At 52.1% G+C, this 20,934-nt stretch overlaps 1 protein-coding gene across 1 annotated transcript in view; it reads left to right on the forward strand.

The window, feature by feature from the left end:
- The window catches only part of LOC141154118 (uncharacterized), a 264,105-nt gene that overhangs the window by 126,065 nt on the left and 117,106 nt on the right, over nt 1-20,934 (forward strand). The window contains exon 2 of the mRNA XM_073639591.1: nt 18,884-18,969. Within this exon, the coding sequence (XP_073495692.1) occupies nt 18,884-18,969 (86 nt within the window). The remainder of the gene's footprint in view (nt 1-18,883; nt 18,970-20,934) is intronic.

Raw genomic sequence — 20,934 nt, forward strand, 5'->3', positions numbered from 1 at the left:
AATTAATAACAGGCAACAACAAAAACCATCAACATTTCTCAACAAACAGGTAAATTTACAGTGCATTACTTTATATTTTCCAGCAAGCGGGCATCTGACCTCTAGTGACTCTAGTGGACCTGCGGAGCTCACTAACTGGTCATGCACTACAGGGTGTAGGAGGTTTATGGGTAAGCTGGGCAGCTGTCTGCGCACTCTTTGGCTCACTAGGGGCACGGCAGGCTCACTACTAGCAGAGGGTTGATCCTCCTGCGCTGCTGGTGTGGATTCTTCTGCCTCCTGGGCCGGCTGCTCTTCCAGCTCTACCTGGTCTTCTGTAGGCACTTGAGGGGCTGGCTGGAGAAAGGTGAGGACGGGCACCACGATAGCATTGTTTACTTGTGTCCAGGACCGGGGAAAGTCTCCGAGTACGGTGCTGATCATTTCCTCCTTTTCCTCTACGGGTTGAGGGTTTTCCTGATCTTCATCCGTGCTTTGCAACTTCGCGGGGCACTTTTTCAGGTGGTCTCTGGAGACACTGGCTGTGGTCTCTCCTCCATCCTTGCTGATGACGTACACCTTTGGATTATTGTGGCTTGAGGGCAGTACGGTGTACGGGTCCTTTTCGCACTGGTCGTCCAAATTATGGAGCCGCCTTTTTCTTTTCAAGACCTGCTCTCCAGGTACCAGGGGAACAGCGGGAGCATGTTGGTTATAAGTCCTCTCCTGCCTTTCTCTTGATTGACAGAGACTTCGCTCGACGCTCTCCTGTACTTTCTGGTACTGCTGCTGCCGTTCTGTATCCCAGTCTGCCTCTGGCGAGGTGTCCTCGGGTGTCAGAACTCCCATATCCCGGTCAACAGGCAGCTTACCAGGTCTTGCTCGCATTAGGTAAGCCGGGGTACAGTTGGTGGAACCTACCGGGATGTGGTTATACAGGTCCACCAGATCGGGCAGTTTCTCAGGCTACAGACTGCGTTCTTCCAGGGGCAATGTTTTTAGCAGATCTATCACCACCTGGTTCATCTTCTCGCTGAGTCCATTGGTTTGGGGGTGATAGGGCGTTGTTCTTATCTTCTTGCAGCCATACAGGTTGCAGAACTCCTGGAAGACCTCCGCTTCGAAGGCTGGTCCTTGGTCCGTCAGCACTTGGTCCGGGTACCCGTGTGGGCAGCAGAAGTGCAGCTGGAAGGCTCTAGCTGCTGTTTGTGCTGTTAAGTCTTTGACGGGGAACACCACTAGGAATCGGGAGTAGTGATCCACGATGGTCAGGGCGTAGACATACCCGCTTCGGCTTGGAGCCAGTTTAACATGGTCCAGAGCGACCAGTTCCAGCAGCTGCCTGGTGATGATGGACTGCAGGGGAGTCCTCTGGCTGGCATGGTCCCTTCTTCTTTGATTGCACGGGCCACAGTCTCTACACCATCTCTCAATGGCTCCTCTCATGCCTATCCACTAGAACCGTTCACGCAGCAGGAACTCCAGCTTCTTCCATCCGAAGTGACCTGCCCCATTGTGGTAGGCCTCCAGCACCATAGCTGCGTCCCGTCTCGGTACCACAACCTGCCAGATCAGTTCTTGTGTCCGGGAATTGACCATTCTGCGGCACAACTTCTCCTTGTAGAGAAACAGTCTGCTTTTTTCCGTCCACAGTTGCTTGGTCTCTTCCGGAGCGTCTGGGTCCAGGCGGGCGTCAGCCTGGGTCAGCATCTCCTTCACCAGACGGACTGTGGGGTCACTGTCTTGTGTCTCCGCCCAGTTGTAGTGGGGTAAGGGGTTGAACGTAGCGGATCGCTGGCCCCTCACACGGTGGGAATACTGGGTAATCCCATGACGGTGGAACGCAGGGAGTTTGACCTCTTCCAGTTCTTCTGGATCTTCCTCTCCGTCCGGTAGGTTTGGCATCCTGGACAGGGCGTCCGCGTTGGTATTGGAGCGTCCTGCCCGGTATTTGATCGTGAACTCATAATTGGACAGGCGGGCCATCCATCTCTGCTCCAGGGCACCCAGTCTTGCAGTGTCCAGGTGTGTCAACGGGTTGTTGTCCGTGTACACGGTAAACCTGGAAGAGGCAAGGTAATGCTTAAAACGTTCAGTTACCGCCCACACCACTGCCAGGAACTCTAGCTTGAACGAGCTGTAATTCTCAGGGTTTCTTTCCGTGGGTCGCAGTTTTCGGCTGGCGTAAGCAATTACCCGTTCTCTCCCCTGCTGGATCTGGGACATTACGGCTCCTAGCCCGATGTTGCTTGCGTCCATGTGGAGGATAAAGGGCTGGCTGTAATCAGGGTACGCCAGGATTTCATCCCCCGTGAGGGCCATCTTCAGCTGGCGGAAGGACTCCTCTTCCAGCTTTTCCCATTTGAAGGGTGGCTTCTGGTTTTTGGCCTTCCTGGACTGGCCTATCAGGAGGTCCTGCATAGGAGCTGCTTTCTTGGTAAAACCGGGAATGAATCTTCGGTAGCAGCCTACCAACCCGAGGAACTGCCGCACTTCCTTTATGCTGGATGGTCTTGGCCAGTCATTAATCACGGTGATCTTGTCAGGGTCGGGAGCCACTCCGTCAGCACTCACCACGTGTCCCAGGTACTGTACCTTTGGCTTCAGTAGATGACACTTTGAGGGTTTTACCTTTAGGCCATAGTTTGCCAGTGCTTCAAACACTTCTGCCAGGTGTTCCAGATGGTCCTCATAGGTCTTGGAATAGACGATGACATCGTCCAGGTATAATAGGACCGTCTCGAAGTTCCGGTGTCCCAGACAGCATTCCATCAACCGTTGGAAGGTTCCTGGCGCTTTGCAGAGCCCGAACGGCATACAGTTAAATTCGCTGAGTCCCATCGGGGTGGTGAATGCGGTCTTCTCCCGGTCCGCCTCTGCTACAGGAACCTGCCAGTACCCGCTAGTGAGATCCAAAGTAGAGAAGAAGTTAGCAGATTTTAATGCAGCTAAGGACTCTTCTATTCTTGGTAACGGGTACGCATCTTTGTGTGTGATACGGTTGACCTTCCTGTAGTCTACACACATTCTCATGGTGTTGTCTTTCTTTTTCACTAGGACTAGTGGAGCTCCCCAGGGGCTACAGCTGTCCCTAATTACCCCAGCCTCCTTCATGTCTTTTAGCATCCCCTTGGCGTGTTGATAGTGTGCAGGGGGTACAGGTCGGTATCTCTCCTTTATGGGAGGATGGTCTCCCGTGGGGATGTGATGTTCTACCCCCTTTACTCGCCCGAAGTCCAGCGGGTGTTTACTAAACACTCTCTCGTACTCTTGAACCACCAGATAGACTCCCTGTTTTTGGTGTGAGGGAGTGGAGTCAGTACCCAAATGCAGTTGCTGACACCAGTCCTCCATTGGTTTCTTAGAGCCGTTACCTTCCTCTGGTTGAGATGGAGGCAAGGGTTCCACGGCCTGTGCAGAGTTCTGGTTGATGGTGAACAATTTGGCTAGCGTGGCATACCGGGGCAGGTATACTTCTCTCTCCCCGATATTTATGATGCTGACGGGCACCCTCCCATGGCGTACATCGACCACCCCCCGTGCTGTCAAAATGGTGGGTCTACTGTCGGAGTAGATGGGCTCTACCATTGCTTGGTAGTCTCTACCTCTTAGACCAATAGCTGCCCGGCACCAAATGATCATCTCACTTTTCGGGGGCATGGCAATAGGGAACGGGTCACACATTCTCACGCTACCTATCTCACCACCAGATAGTTCCACTTGTTGCCGCTTCATCAGTGCCCGGATCTCTTTTTGGAGGACACACTGCTGGCTGGAACTGGCGTTCTTGGCAACCTGTTGCAAAATAAGAATCACCTCTGCAAGACAGTTTTCGATTACGTTAGTACCTAGGGTTATTTTTGGGTGACTCTCGCGACGGTCAATGTCCACAATGATCAGTCCTTGTGCCGGCAGTTCAACTTTACCGACCTTGATGGTCACCTCTTTAAATCCTGTCTGTGGCACGGGCTGACCATTGCTGGCGATGATGCTCAGGTCGTCATCTGGGTAGCGGGTTATGTCCGAGTCATTCCAGTACCGCTTGAAGAGCACGTACGGGATGGTAGTCACCTGTGACCCAGTGTCTAGTAGGGCACTCATAGGAATGCCATCCAGTGCCACAGGCAAGACCGGACTTCCCCCTACGTATTTATCACGCCAGTTCGATGGGCCTGATGATCTTATGCCAGGGGGTTGGCCCTCTACCCCAGGTTGTGCCCGTTTAAATGACAGTACCTTGCCATATGTCCGGGTTGATTGCAGCGGCGGCAGATGGGTTGTCCGTCCTCATTGTATCGGTCGCTGGGTCTTCCTCTGGCCAGTGGGGTCCTCCTCAGTCGGTGCCACGGGACGTCCTCCGGTCCGGATGCCAGCTGGATCTTTCCTGGAGAAGAGACCTGTAAAGACTGCACAGTTCTGGTTAGCAACGCTCTTAGTCAGCTCTTGGACCTGATGGTGCAGGTCTGTAGCCGGGTTATTGTTCAAAGCCTGCGCATCAGCTCCCACAGGCCCTGCAGACAAGGGCGCCGCGTCCTGGTGATAAGTAATAGCAGGGCGCCTGTGGGTCACAGCGCCACCTGGTGCCGGTTCTCGGAGCACCCGGATGGCTCTGTCCTTGAACTGTGCAAAGTCCAGGTCAGGGTCCTGTAAGGCCATTGCCCGCAACTGGGTTCGGTGGGCATTGCACAGTAGACCCTCAATAAATTGTTCGGTCAACAGCTTGTCTTCATTCCCCACGCTGTCAGGGTCTGCCTGCTTAATGGCTCTCAGGGCCTCTTGTAGGTTTAGAGCATAGTCTCTTATACTTTCATGTGCCCGTTGTTTGCACCCGTGAAATCTGAGCTTTATTTCGGCTGAGGTTCGGGTATCAAATGTGTCTTTCAGCCGGGCTAGTATTTCTCTGACAGTCCTCTTCTTCCTAGGTGGCCAGGACTTTACCCCCCTTTGGGCTGCCCCGATTAATTGGGCCACCAGGATGCTCACCTTTTGCTCTTCCGTGAAGGGGTATACCTGGAAGAGGCTATCCAGTCTTTCCCTAAAGTCACTTAGGGTATGTGACTCCCCTGAGTACTGGGGTAGCCAGGTTGCCCCCGGGATATAGGGCATGGTGAATGGCATGACCGCAGCAGCGGTTGCGCTGGCGGCCGGTGTGGCGGTGGAGCTCCCCTCAGTATCCGACATCCTCCTTCCCCCCTAGTGGACCGTGGCCTACCTTGCGATGCTCTTCTTCCGTAGGCCGCGGCTCCGCAGTCGATCGTCGGGGTCGAGGACCTGGCGTCGCGCTCCTGTGACGTCAGCGTCGCTCTTCCTCCCTTCCAGGACCTTACGCAGCGTCGAAGCGTGGGGCGGAGCTTCGGATCTCGCGCGCTTTCGGCGTCCACGCCCCCCTTCTTTCCGTGCGGCGTCCCGAAGATGGCGTCCGAAGGCGGGAAGCGGCTGCGGATGGCGGGAAGACGGCAGAAGATGGCGGGAAACGACCCAAGATGGCGTCCGATGGCGGGAAACGACTCCGGACGCGGGAAACTTCTCTCAGGTAAGTGCAAAAGTCTTTTTTTTTCAGGCACGCAATACCCGTTGGTGGCGGGCTGGTTTGAATCCTGCCGACTACGCCAAAAGTTGACGCGCCCCCTGGGCTTGTGTTGAGCAGGGAATACCCGGAGCCGGATCGCTGGGGGTTGTAGTCTCCGTGGCTATGACCAGGTCCGTGCCCAGGGTGGTCAATTCAGTGGCAGTTTTAGTATTGTGATAATTGTCCGACTACGCCACCCGTGGATTGCGGTCAGTGGGGACCGCCGCTGCAGGGCAGACCGCTGAGGCTGATATTATGTGTGCAGCTTAGAATGGGATGACTCCCCACGGGAGGAGTATAGCCTCAGGGCAGTTAGTGTGGATGATGGGAGTGATGGTGCACGAGCGCAGCAGTAATAACTCGGAGTCCGTGCAGTGCAGTTCAGGGTCTTTACTGGTATTATGAAGCAGACCCTCCCGGGAGTACTGGTTAGCAGTAGGGGCCTGGTCAGTCTGTGAGCAAGCAGGATCTCCCCCTGGCCAGGTGGAGTTGTAGGCCTCCCCGTCTATCTGCACTCTTTCCTGGCTACCTTGCTCTATGCGGGTAGAAGTAGCCCACGTCCCTGAGTATACCGTGTGGTGCTCACCCGTATTGCCGGTGACTTGGGGCCTTCTGTTAGCCTCCGCTCCACGATGGCGGTGCTGGTCCCTTGCTTGTGACCGTGCCTCCAGGCTTCTATGGCCAGAGGACATGGAATCCCCTGCCGGTTGGATTCTGCTGCTGGACCTGGATGTCCCCACAGCCTCGGACTCCGTGTCCGGGTTTAGTGTCTTCAGCCAAGGCGAGCTATCTAGCTTCCAGCCTCTGGCACTCACTCCTGCTCCTACAGAGCTCCTGCTGTCACTTTCCCTCTCCAGGCTCTGACTATCCTAATCCCGCCCCAGACCCAGTTTATAAGGGCAGATTCCTCCCCTCCCAGGTCTGGGCGGGCGGTGTTGCATGCTTAGGGCTCCTGACCAGAGAAACCTCCCACTTGCTCTCACACATAATATTTCTATTACTGTGGCAACCAGACCCCTGGGGTGCCACACTAGACACTGTGCCGGCTGCCTCTGTTACTAGACACTATGCAGGATGCCTTCATTATGGGACACTGTGCGGCTACCTCTTTTACTAGACATTGTGCATGCTGCCTCTGTTACTAGACACTGTGCAGGTTGCCTCTATTATGGGACACTGCGCAGGCTGCCTCTGTTATGGGACACTGTGCTGGCTGCCTCTGTTACTAGACACTGTGCCGGCTGCCTCTGTTACTAGACACTGTGCCGGCTGCCTCTGTTACTAGACACTGTGCAGGCTGCCTCTGTTACTAGACACTGTACAGGCTGCCTCTGTTACTAGACTCTGTGCCGACTGCCTCTTTTACTAGACACTGTGCCAGCTGCCTCTGCTACTAGACACTGTGCCAGCTGCCTCTGTTACTAGACACTGTACAGGCTGCCTCTGTTACTAGACACTGTGCCGGCTGCCTCTGTTACTAGACACTGTACAGGCTGCCACTGTTACTAGACACTGTACAGGCTGCCTCTGTTACTAGACACTGTGCCGGCTGCCTCTGTTACTAGACACTGTGCAGGCTGCCTCTGTTACTAGACACTGTGCAGGCTGCCTCTGTTACTAGACACTGTACAGGCTGCCTCTGCTACTAGACACTGTGCCGGCTGCCTCTGTTACTAGACACTGTGCAGGCTGCCTCTGTTACTAGACACTGTATAGGCTGCCTCTGTTACTAGACACTGTGCAGGCTGCCTCTGTTACTAGACACTGTGCAGGCTGCCTCTGTTACTAGACACTGTGCCGGCTGCCTCTGTTACTAGACACTGTACAGGCTGCCTCTGTTACTAGACACTGTGCCGGCTGCCTCTGTTACTAGACACTGTACAGTCTGCCACTGTTACTAGACACTGTACAGGCTGCCTCTGTTACTAGACACTGTGCCGGCTGCCTCTGTTACTAGACACTGTGCCGGCTGCCTCTGTTACTAGACACTGTGCAGGCTGCCTCTGTTACTAGACACTGTGCAGGCTGCCTCTGTTACTAGACACTGTACAGGCTGCCTCTGTTAATAGGCACTATGCAGGCTGCCTCTGCTACTAGACACTGTGCAGGCTGCCACTGTTACTAGACACTGTATAGGCTGCCTCTGTTACTAGACACTGTGCTGGCTGTCTCTGTTATGGGACACGGTGCAGGCTGCCTCTGTTACTAGACACTGTGCCGGCTGCCTCTGTTACTAGACACTGTGTCGGCTGCCTCTGTTACTAGACACTGTGCAGGCTGCCTCTCCTACTAGATACTGTGCCGGCTGCCTCTGTTACTAGACACTGTGCAGGCTGCCTCTCCTACTAGACACTGTGCCGGCTGCCTCTGTTACTAGACACTGTGCCGGCTGCCTCTGTTACTAGACACTGTGCAGGCTGCCACTGCTACTAGACACTGTGCAGGCTGCCTCTGTTACTAGACAGTGTGCAGGCTGCCTCTGTTACTAGACACTGTGCCGGCTGCCTCTGCTACTAGACACTGTGCAGGCTGCCTCTGTTACTATACACTGTGCAGGCTGCCTCTGTTATGGGACACTGCGCAGGCTGCCTCTGTTATGGGACACTGTGCAGGTTGCTTCTGTTACTAGACACTGTGCAGGCTGCCTCTTTTACTAGACATTGAGCATGCTGCCTCTGTTACTAGACACTGTGCCGGCTGCTTCTGTTACTAGACATTGTGCAGGCTGCCTCTGTTACTAGACACTGTACAGGCTGCCTCTGTTACTATACACTGTGCAGGCTGCCTCTGTTACTAGACACTGTGCAGGCTGCCTCTGTTATGGGACACTGTGCAGGCTGCCTCTGTTACTAGACATTGTGCATGCTGCCTCTGCTACTAGACACTGTACAGGCTGCCTCTGTTACTAGACACTGTACAGGCTGCCTCTGTCACTAGACACTGTGCAGGCTGCCTCTGTTACTAGACTCTGTGCCGGCTGTCTCTGTTACTAGACACAGTGCAGGCTGCCTCTTTTACTAGACACTGTGCAGGCTGCCTCTGTTACTAGACACTGTGCCGGCTGCCTCTGTTACTAGACTCTGTGCCGGCTGCCTCTGCTACTAGACACTGTGCAGGCTGCTTCTGTTACTAGACACTGTACAGGCTGCCTCTGCTACTAGACACTGTGCAGGCTGCCTCTGTTACTATACACTGTGCAGGCTGCCTCTGTTGTGGGACACTGCCCAGGCTGCCTCTGTTACTAGACACTGTGCAGGCTGCTTCTGTTACTAGACACTGTACAGGCTGCCTCTGTTACTAGACACTGTGCAGGCTGCCTCTGTTACTAGACACTGTGCTGGCTGCCTCTGATACTAGACACTGTGCAGGCTGCCTCTGTTACTAGACTCTGTGCAGGCTGCCTCTGTTACTAGACACTGTACAGGCTGCCTCTGTTACTATAGACTGTGCAGGCTGCCTCTGTTGTGTGACACTGCGCAGGCTGCCTCTGTTACTAGACACTGTGCAGGCTGTCTCTGTTATGGGACACTGTGCAGGCTGCCTCTGCTACTAGACACTGTACAGGCTGCCTCTGCTACTAGACACTGTACAGGCTGCCTCTGTTACTAAACACTGTGCAGGCTGCCTCTGCTACTAGACACTGTACAGGCTGCCTTTGCTACTAGACACTGTACAGGCTGCCTCTGTTACTAAAACACTGTGCAGGCTGCCTCTGTTACTATACACTGTGCAGGCTGCCTCTGTTACTATACACTGTGCAGGCTGCCTCTGTTATGGGACACTGCGCAGGCTGCCTCTGTTATGGGACACTGTGCAGGTTGCTTCTGTTACTAGACACTGTGCAGGCTGCCTCTTTTACTAGACATTGTGCATGCTGCCTCTGTTACTAGACACTGTGCCGGCTGCTTCTGTTACTAGACATTGTGCAGGCTTCCTCTGTTACTAGACACTGTGCAGGCTGCCTCTGTTACTAGACACTGTGCAGGCTGCCTCTGTTATGGGACACTGTGCAGGCTGCCTCTGTTACTAGACATTGTGCATGCTGCCTCTGCTACTAGACACTGTACAGGCTGCCTCTGTTACTAGACACTGTACAGGCTGCCTCTGTCACTAGACTCCGTGTCGGCTGCCTCTGTTACTAGACACAGTGCAGGCTGCCTCTTTTACTAGACACTGTGCAGGCTGCCTCTGTTACTAGACACTGTGCCGGCTGCCTCTGTTACTAGACTCTGTGCCGGCTGCCTCTGCTACTAGACACTGTGCAGGCTGCTTCTGTTACTAGACACTGTACAGGCTGCCTCTGCTACTAGACACTGTGCAGGCTGCCTCTGTTACTATACACTGTGCAGGCTGCCTCTGTTACTAGACACTGTGCTGGCTGCCTCTGCTACTAGACACTGTGCAGGCTGCCTCTGTTACTAGACTCTGTGCAGGCTGCCTCTGTTACTAGACACTGTACAGGCTGCCTCTGTTACTATAGACTGTGCCGGCTGCCTCTGTTGTGTGACACTGCGCAGGCTGCCTCTGTTACTAGACACTGTGCAGGCTGTCTCTGTTATGGGATACTGTGCAGGCTGCCTCTGCTACTAGACACTGTACAGGCTGCCTCTGCTACTAGACACTGTACAGGCTGCCTCTGTTACTAAACACTGTGCAGGCTGCCTCTGCTACTAGACACTGTGCAGGCTGCCTCTGCTACTAGACACTGTACAGGCTGCCTCTGCTACTAGACACTGTACAGGCTGCCTCTGTTACTAAACACTGTGCAGGCTGCCTCTGTTACTAAACACTGTGCAGGCTGCCTCTGTTACTAGACACTGTGCAGGCTGCCTCTGTTACTAGACACTGTACAGGCTGCCTCTGCTACTAGACACTGTACAGGCTGCCTCTGTTACTAAACACTGTGCAGGCTGCCTCTGCTACTAGACACTGTACAGGCTGCCTCTGCTACTAGACACTGTACAGGCTGCCTCTGCTACTAGACACTATACAGGCTGCCTCTGTTACTAGACACTGTGCAGGCTGCCTCTGTTACTAGACACTGTACAGGCTGCCTCTGTTAATAGGCACTATGCAGGCTGCCTCTGCTACTAGACACTGTACAGGCTGCCACTGTTACTAGACACTGTATAGGCTGCCTCTGTTACTAGACACTGTGCTGGCTGCCTCTGTTATGGGACACGGTGCAGGCTGCCTCTGTTACTAGACACTGTGCCGGCTGCCTCTGTTACTAGACACTGTGCCGGCTGCCTCTGTTACTAGACACTGTGCAGGCTGCCTCTCCTACTAGACACTGTGCCGGCTGCCTCTGTTACTAGACACTGTGCAGGCTGCCACTGCTACTAGACACTGTGCAGGCTGCCTCTGTTACTAGACACTGTGCCGGCTGCCTCTGCTACTAGACACTGTGCAGGTTGCCTCTGTTACTATACACTGTGCAGGCTGCCTCTGTTATGGGACACTGCGCAGGCTGCATCTATTATGTGACACTGTGCAGGTTGCTTCTGTTACTAGACACTGTGCAGGCTGCCTCTGTTACTAGACACTGTGTCGGCTGCTTCTGTTACTAGACATTGTGCAGGCTGCCTCTGTTACTAGACACTGTACAGGCTGCCTCTGTTACTAGACACTGTGCCGGCTGCTTCTGTTACTAGACATTGTGCAGGCTGCCTCTGTTACTAGACACTGTGCAGGCTGCCTCTGTTACTAGACACTGTGCAGGCTGCCTCTGTTACTAGACACTGTGCCGGCTGCTTCTGTTACTAGACATTGTGCAGGCTGCCTCTGTTACTAGACACTGTACAGGCTGCCTCTGCTACTAGACACTGTACAGGCTGCCTCTGTTACTAAACACTGTGCAGGCTGCCTCTGCTGCTAGACACTGTGCAGGCTGCCTCTGCTACTAGACACTGTACAGGCTGCCTTTGCTACTAGACACTGTACAGGCTGCCTCTGTTACTAAAACACTGTGCAGGCTGCCTCTGTTACTATACACTGTGCAGGCTGCCTCTGTTACTATACACTGTGCAGGCTGCCTCTGTTATGGGACACTGCGCAGGCTGCCTCTGTTATGGGACACTGTGCAGGTTGCTTCTGTTACTAGACACTGTGCAGGCTGCCTCTTTTACTAGACATTGTGCATGCTGCCTCTGTTACTAGACACTGTGCCGGCTGCTTCTGTTACTAGACATTGTGCAGGCTGCCTCTGTTACTAGACACTGTGCAGGCTGCCTCTGTTACTAGACACTGTGCAGGCTGCCTCTGTTATGGGACACTGTGCAGGCTGCCTCTGTTACTAGACATTGTGCATGCTGCCTCTGCTACTAGACACTGTACAGGCTGCCTCTGTTACTAGACACTGTACAGGCTGCCTCTGTCACTAGACTCCGTGTCGGCTGCCTCTGTTACTAGACACAGTGCAGGCTGCCTCTTTTACTAGACACTGTGCAGGCTGCCTCTGTTACTAGACACTGTGCCGGCTGCCTCTGTTACTAGACTCTGTGCCGGCTGCCTCTGCTACTAGACACTGTGCAGGCTGCTTCTGTTACTAGACACTGTACAGGCTGCCTCTGCTACTAGACACTGTGCAGGCTGCCTCTGTTACTATACACTGTGCAGGCTGCCTCTGTTACTAGACACTGTGCTGGCTGCCTCTGCTACTAGACACTGTGCAGGCTGCCTCTGTTACTAGACTCTGTGCAGGCTGCCTCTGTTACTAGACACTGTACAGGCTGCCTCTGCTACTAGACACTGTACAGGCTGCCTCTGTTACTAAACACTGTGCAGGCTGCCTCTGTTACTAAACACTGTGCAGGCTGCCTCTGTTACTAGACACTGTGCAGGCTGCCTCTGTTACTAGACACTGTACAGGCTGCCTCTGCTACTAGACACTGTACAGGCTGCCTCTGTTACTAAACACTGTGCAGGCTGCCTCTGCTACTAGACACTGTACAGGCTGCCTCTGTTACTATAGACTGTGCCGGCTGCCTCTGTTGTGTGACACTGCGCAGGCTGCCTCTGTTACTAGACACTGTGCAGGCTGTCTCTGTTATGGGATACTGTGCAGGCTGCCTCTGCTACTAGACACTGTACAGGCTGCCTCTGCTACTAGACACTGTACAGGCTGCCTCTGTTACTAAACACTGTGCAGGCTGCCTCTGCTACTAGACACTGTGCAGGCTGCCTCTGCTACTAGACACTGTACAGGCTGCCTCTGCTACTAGACACTGTACAGGCTGCCTCTGTTACTAAACACTGTGCAGGCTGCCTCTGTTACTAAACACTGTGCAGGCTGCCTCTGTTACTAGACACTGTGCAGGCTGCCTCTGTTACTAGACATTGTACAGGCTGCCTCTGCTACTAGACACTGTACAGGCTGCCTCTGTTACTAAACACTGTGCAGGCTGCCTCTGCTACTAGACACTGTACAGGCTGCCTCTGCTACTAGACACTGTACAGGCTGCCTCTGCTACTAGACACTATACAGGCTGCCTCTGTTACTAGACACTGTGCAGGCTGCCTCTGTTACTAGACACTGTACAGGCTGCCTCTGTTAATAGGCACTATGCAGGCTGCCTCTGCTACTAGACACTGTACAGGCTGCCACTGTTACTAGACACTGTATAGGCTGCCTCTGTTACTAGACACTGTGCTGGCTGCCTCTGTTATGGGACACGGTGCAGGCTGCCTCTGTTACTAGACACTGTGCAGGCTGCCTCTGTTACTATACACTGTGCAGGCTGCCTCTGTTATGGGACACTGCGCAGGCTGCCTCTGTTATGGGACACTGTGCAGGTTGCTTCTGTTACTAGACACTGTGCAGGCTGCCTCTTTTACTAGACATTGTGCATGCTGCCTCTGTTACTAGACACTGTGCCGGCTGCTTCTGTTACTAGACATTGTGCAGGCTGCCTCTGTTACTAGACACTGTGCAGGCTGCCTCTGTTACTAGACACTGTGCAGGCTGCCTCTGTTATGGGACACTGTGCAGGCTGCCTCTGTTACTAGACATTGTGCATGCTGCCTCTGCTACTAGACACTGTACAGGCTGCCTCTGTTACTAGACACTGTACAGGCTGCCTCTGTCACTAGACTCCGTGTCGGCTGCCTCTGTTACTAGACACAGTGCAGGCTGCCTCTTTTACTAGACACTGTGCAGGCTGCCTCTGTTACTAGACACTGTGCCGGCTGCCTCTGTTACTAGACTCTGTGCCGGCTGCCTCTGCTACTAGACACTGTGCAGGCTGCTTCTGTTACTAGACACTGTACAGGCTGCCTCTGCTACTAGACACTGTGCAGGCTGCCTCTGTTACTATACACTGTGCAGGCTGCCTCTGTTACTAGACACTGTGCTGGCTGCCTCTGCTACTAGACACTGTGCAGGCTGCCTCTGTTACTAGACTCTGTGCAGGCTGCCTCTGTTACTAGACACTGTACAGGCTGCCTCTGTTACTATAGACTGTGCCGGCTGCCTCTGTTGTGTGACACTGCGCAGGCTGCCTCTGTTACTAGACACTGTGCAGGCTGTCTCTGTTATGGGATACTGTGCAGGCTGCCTCTGCTACTAGACACTGTACAGGCTGCCTCTGCTACTAGACACTGTACAGGCTGCCTCTGTTACTAAACACTGTGCAGGCTGCCTCTGCTACTAGACACTGTGCAGGCTGCCTCTGCTACTAGACACTGTACAGGCTGCCTCTGCTACTAGACACTGTACAGGCTGCCTCTGTTACTAAACACTGTGCAGGCTGCCTCTGTTACTAAACACTGTGCAGGCTGCCTCTGTTACTAGACACTGTGCAGGCTGCCTCTGTTACTAGACACTGTACAGGCTGCCTCTGCTACTAGACACTGTACAGGCTGCCTCTGTTACTAAACACTGTGCAGGCTGCCTCTGCTACTAGACACTGTACAGGCTGCCTCTGCTACTAGACACTGTACAGGCTGCCTCTGCTACTAGACACTATACAGGCTGCCTCTGTTACTAGACACTGTGCAGGCTGCCTCTGTTACTAGACACTGTACAGGCTGCCTCTGTTAATAGGCACTATGCAGGCTGCCTCTGCTACTAGACACTGTACAGGCTGCCACTGTTACTAGACACTGTATAGGCTGCCTCTGTTACTAGACACTGTGCTGGCTGCCTCTGTTATGGGACACGGTGCAGGCTGCCTCTGTTACTAGACACTGTGCCGGCTGCCTCTGTTACTAGACACTGTGCCGGCTGCCTCTGTTACTAGACACTGTGCAGGCTGCCTCTCCTACTAGACACTGTGCCGGCTGCCTCTGTTACTAGACACTGTGCAGGCTGCCACTGCTACTAGACACTGTGCAGGCTGCCTCTGTTACTAGACACTGTGCCGGCTGCCTCTGCTACTAGACACTGTGCAGGTTGCCTCTGTTACTATACACTGTGCAGGCTGCCTCTGTTATGGGACACTGCGCAGGCTGCATCTATTATGTGACACTGTGCAGGTTGCTTCTGTTACTAGACACTGTGCAGGCTGCCTCTGTTACTAGACACTGTGTCGGCTGCTTCTGTTACTAGACATTGTGCAGGCTGCCTCTGTTACTAGACACTGTACAGGCTGCCTCTGTTACTAGACACTGTGCCGGCTGCTTCTGTTACTAGACATTGTGCAGGCTGCCTCTGTTACTAGACACTGTGCAGGCTGCCTCTGTTACTAGACACTGTGCAGGCTGCCTCTGTTACTAGACACTGTGCCGGCTGCTTCTGTTACTAGACATTGTGCAGGCTGCCTCTGTTACTAGACACTGTACAGGCTGCCTCTGCTACTAGACACTGTACAGGCTGCCTCTGTTACTAAACACTGTGCAGGCTGCCTCTGCTGCTAGACACTGTGCAGGCTGCCTCTGCTACTAGACACTGTACAGGCTGCCTTTGCTACTAGACACTGTACAGGCTGCCTCTGTTACTAAAACACTGTGCAGGCTGCCTCTGTTACTATACACTGTGCAGGCTGCCTCTGTTACTATACACTGTGCAGGCTGCCTCTGTTATGGGACACTGCGCAGGCTGCCTCTGTTATGGGACACTGTGCAGGTTGCTTCTGTTACTAGACACTGTGCAGGCTGCCTCTTTTACTAGACATTGTGCATGCTGCCTCTGTTACTAGACACTGTGCCGGCTGCTTCTGTTACTAGACATTGTGCAGGCTGCCTCTGTTACTAGACACTGTGCAGGCTGCCTCTGTTACTAGACACTGTGCAGGCTGCCTCTGTTATGGGACACTGTGCAGGCTGCCTCTGTTACTAGACATTGTGCATGCTGCCTCTGCTACTAGACACTGTACAGGCTGCCTCTGTTACTAGACACTGTACAGGCTGCCTCTGTCACTAGACTCCGTGTCGGCTGCCTCTGTTACTAGACACAGTGCAGGCTGCCTCTTTTACTAGACACTGTGCAGGCTGCCTCTGTTACTAGACACTGTGCCGGCTGCCTCTGTTACTAGACTCTGTGCCGGCTGCCTCTGCTACTAGACACTGTGCAGGCTGCTTCTGTTACTAGACACTGTACAGGCTGCCTCTGCTACTAGACACTGTGCAGGCTGCCTCTGTTACTATACACTGTGCAGGCTGCCTCTGTTACTAGACACTGTGCTGGCTGCCTCTGCTACTAGACACTGTGCAGGCTGCCTCTGTTACTAGACTCTGTGCAGGCTGCCTCTGTTACTAGACACTGTACAGGCTGCCTCTGTTACTATAGACTGTGCCGGCTGCCTCTGTTGTGTGACACTGCGCAGGCTGCCTCTGTTACTAGACACTGTGCAGGCTGTCTCTGTTATGGGACACTGTGCAGGCTGCCTCTGCTACTAGACACTGTACAGGCTGCCTCTGCTACTAGACACTGTACAGGCTGCCTCTGTTACTAAACACTGTGCAGGCTGCCTCTGCTACTAGACACTGTGCAGGCTGCCTCTGCTACTAGACACTGTACAGGCTGCCTCTGCTACTAGACACTGTACAGGCTGCCTCTGTTACTAAACACTGTGCAGGCTGCCTCTGTTACTAAACACTGTGCAGGCTGCCTCTGTTACTAGACACTGTACAGGCTGCCTCTGCTACTAGACACTGTACAGGCTGCCTCTGTTACTAAACACTGTGCAGGCTGCCTCTGCTACTAGACACTGTACAGGCTGCCTCTGCTACTAGACACTGTACAGGCTGCCTCTGCTACTAGACACTATACAGGCTGCCTCTGTTACTAGACACTGTGCAGGCTGCCTCTGTTACTAGACACTGTACAGGCTGCCTCTGTTAATAGGCACTATGCAGGCTGCCTCTGCTACTAGACACTGTACAGGCTGCCACTGTTACTAGACACTGTATAGGCTGCCTCTGTTACTAGACACTGTGCTGGCTGCCTCTGTTATGGGACACGGTGCAGGCTGCCTCTGTTACTAGACACTGTGCCGGCTGCCTCTGTTACTAGACACTGTGCCGGCTGCCTCTGTTACTAGACACTGTGCAGGCTGCCTCTCCTACTAGACACTGTGCCGGCTGCCTCTGTTACTAGACACTGTGCAGGCTGCCACTGCTACTAGACACTGTGCAGGCTGCCTCTGTTACTAGACACTGTGCCGGCTGCCTCTGCTACTAGACACTGTGCAGGTTGCCTCTGTTACTATACACTGTGCAGGCTGCCTCTGTTATGGGACACTGCGCAGGCTGCATCTATTATGTGACACTGTGCAGGTTGCTTCTGTTACTAGACATTGTGCAGGCTGCCTCTGTTACTAGACACTGTACAGGCTGCCTCTGTTACTAGACACTGTGCCGGCTGCTTCTGTTACTAGACATTGTGCAGGCTGCCTCTGTTACTAGACACTGTGCAGGCTGCCTCTGTTACTAGACACTGTGCAGGCTGCCTCTGTTACTAGACACTGTGCCGGCTGCTTCTGTTACTAGACATTGTGCAGGCTGCCTCTGTTACTAGACACTGTACAGGCTGCCTCTGTTACTAGACACTGTGCAGGCTGCCTCTGTTACTAGACACTGTGCAGGCTGCCTCTGTTACTAGACACTGTACAGGCTGCCTCTGTTACTAGACACTGTACAGGCTGCCTCTGTTACTAGACACTGTACAGGCTGCCTCTGTTACTATACACTGTGCAGGCTGCCTCTGTTACTAGACACTGTACAGGCTGCCTCTGTTACTAGACACTGTACAGGCTGCCTCTGTTACTAGACACTGTACAGGCTGCCTCTGTTACTAGACACTGTACAGGCTGCCTCTGTTACTAGACACTGTGCAGGCTGCCTCTGTTATGGGACATTGTGCAAGTTGCCTCTGTTACTAGACACTGTACAGGCTGCCTCTGTTACTAGACACTGTACAGGCTGCCTCTGCTACTAGACACTGTACAGGCTGCCTCTGTTACTAGACACTGTGCAGGCTGCCTCTATTACTAGACACTGTACAGGCTGCCTCTGCTACTAGACACTGTACAGGCTGCCTCTGTTACTAGACACTGTACAGGCTGCCTCTGTTACTAAACACTGTGCAAGCTGCCTCTGCTACTAGACACTGTACAGGCTGCCTCTGCTACTAGACACTGTACAGGCTGCCTCTGTTACTAAACACTGTGCAAGCTGCCTCTGCTACTAGACACTGTACAGGCTGCCTCTGCTACTAGACACTGTACAGACTGCCTCTGTTACTAGACACAGTGCAGGCTGCCTCTGTTACAAGACACTGTGCAGGCTGCCTCTGTTATGGGACACTGTGCAGGTTGCTTCTGTTACTAGACACTGCAACATAGACGGAAGAAGGAAAGGGAGCACAGACACTAGGGAAAGGGAGAGGGGAGACCTCCTAATCTGGTCTAGTGTCAGCCTGTCTCAACTACCATCCCTATATTGGCTCTTCACCAATTGCCGCGCACGTGCCTCGCCCTTACTTTCCCTAGTGTATGGCTAAGGCTAGGGAAGGGAGGAGATGAGCACTAGTCGATCTCCACTAAACTCTATAGACATCATGGGTAGAGAAACAGGGTAGGGTAGACTACCACTTGAAGCTCATCAAGAGAATGTCAAGAGTGTGCAAAGCAGTCATCAAAGCAAAAGGTGGCTACTGTGAAGAACCTAGAATATAAGACATATTTTCAGTTGTTTCACACTTTTTTGTTAAGTATATAATTCCACATGTGATAATTCATAGTTTTGATGCCTTCAGTGTGAATGTACAATTTTCATAGTCATGAAAATACAGAAAAATCTTTAAATGAGAAGGTGTGTCCAAACTTTTGGTCTGTACTGTATATCTTAACTGTTTATAGGTTAAATATATTAATTAAAGTATTTGTTTTTTTACAGAAAATGAGGGCCTCGGTACAAAGACGACGCTCTTCTTCTGCTATAACCCGGGCCCTGGGCAGAACCAAGCCCCATCCTCATCCCAGGTACAGTATTTACTAGAAACACTGATGATTCTTCTACGATATCTATAACATGTATGAATCGTTTCAAAATGTCATTACATAATACCTGTTATATAACGTTAATATTTGGCTCCAGCGGCTTAAAAAAGTCTTCATACCCTGTGAAATTTTCCACATTTTTTTCATGTTACACCCATAAACTTAAATGTACTAGTTTATGTTGGTGTCACATAAAATCCTAATAAAATACATTTAAGTTTGTGGGTGTAGTGTGAAAAAATGTGGAAAACTTCAAGAGGTATGAATACGTTTTTAAGGCAATTTATGTTTTAAGATAAGAATTTAAACTCAGCTAGTAGTGCTCACATAGGTACATAACGCATTACAGAAAAGGAGCTTCTCCATGTGATGATCAGGATATTTTGCAGATTCTGGATGTGAAAAAATATTTTTACTCACTAACAGCCTGCAAAAACTTTTAATAAAGAGCTTTTACACAAGGGCGTTTATGGCAGTGTTCAAAGGGTGTACAAGTGTGGACTAAAAGAGCCAAACACACTCCATGCACTGCAGCGAGCAGTGGCGTAACTAGAGTCCGATGGGCCCCAATGCAAAATTTGAACCTGGACCCCCCCCCCGCATGTTGGTAAAATGTATGGTCTCCTATAGCGTTCTAAGTCCTACAAGGACATACAGGTTGCACCCATGCCCCATTATATAGTAATGTCCCCCCATCTTTGGCTACTTCCTGTCGCCCATCCTAGTATATATGTCACCCATCCTGGCCCCATCCTGGTATATATGTCCCTCATCCTGGCCCCACCCTGGTATATATGTCCCTCATCCTGTCCCCACCATGGTATATATGTCCCTTATCCTGCCCCCATCCTGGTATATATGTGCCCCATCCTGGTCCAATCCTGTTATATATGACCTCCATCCTGGTATATATGTTCCCCATCCTGGGCCTCATCCTGTTGTATGTGTTCCCCATCCTGGAATATATATCACCCATTTTGATATGTATGTTTGTATGTTCCTTATCCTGGTATGTATGTTCCTCATTCTCATATATGTCCCCGGTTCTAGTGTATATATATCCCCCATCCTGGTATATATATCCCCCATACTGGAATATATATACCCAATCCTGGTATGTATGTTCCCCATTCTCATATGTTCCTGGTTCTAGTATGTATATCCCCCATCCTGGTATATATATATCCCCCATAGTGGAATATATATCACCCATTCTGATATGTATGTTCCTTATCCTGGTATGTATGTTCCCCATCCTGGAATATATATCACCCATTCTGATATGTATGTTCCTTATCCTGGTATATATATCCCCCATCCTGGAATATATATCACCCATTCTGATATGTATGTTCCTTATCCTGGTATATATATCCCCCATCCTGGAATATATATCACCCATTCTGATATGTATGTTCCTTATCCTGGTATATATATCCCCCATCCTGGAATATATATCACCCATTCTGATATGTATGTTCCTTATCCTGGTATATATATCCCCCATCCTGGAATATATATCACCCATTCTGATATGTATGTTCCTTATCCTGGTATATATATCCCCCATCCTGGAATATATATTACCCAATCTGATATGTATGTTCCTTATCCTGGTATGTATGTTCCCCATTCTCATATATGTTCCTGGTTCTGCCCCTGTTCTTTAATGCATGGAAAAAAAACATTTTACTCATCTTCCCTCCGCTCCCCCGCCGCACGGTGTCCTCTTCTGAAGCCGGGAGCTAACTTCAGCATGCAAGCATCGGGAGCACATGGTGTCACTGCCGAACGCCCTCTGTCACCTGCTCTTAGACGTCAGCTGCTGGCCTCTGATTGGCTGCAGCGTGTATTGCAGGGCATAGACTCGGCGGGTCTCTGTCCTGCAATACACTTCAGGTCAATGTGCATCCGAGGACGCACATCTAATTGAAGTTTGCGCCTGCG

Source organism: Phyllobates terribilis, unplaced genomic scaffold, assembly GCF_046119375.1.
Source record: "Phyllobates terribilis strain yellow unplaced genomic scaffold, ASM4611937v1 Scaffold_7__3_contigs__length_470593459, whole genome shotgun sequence".
Classification (NCBI taxonomy): Eukaryota; Metazoa; Chordata; class Amphibia; order Anura; family Dendrobatidae; genus Phyllobates; species Phyllobates terribilis.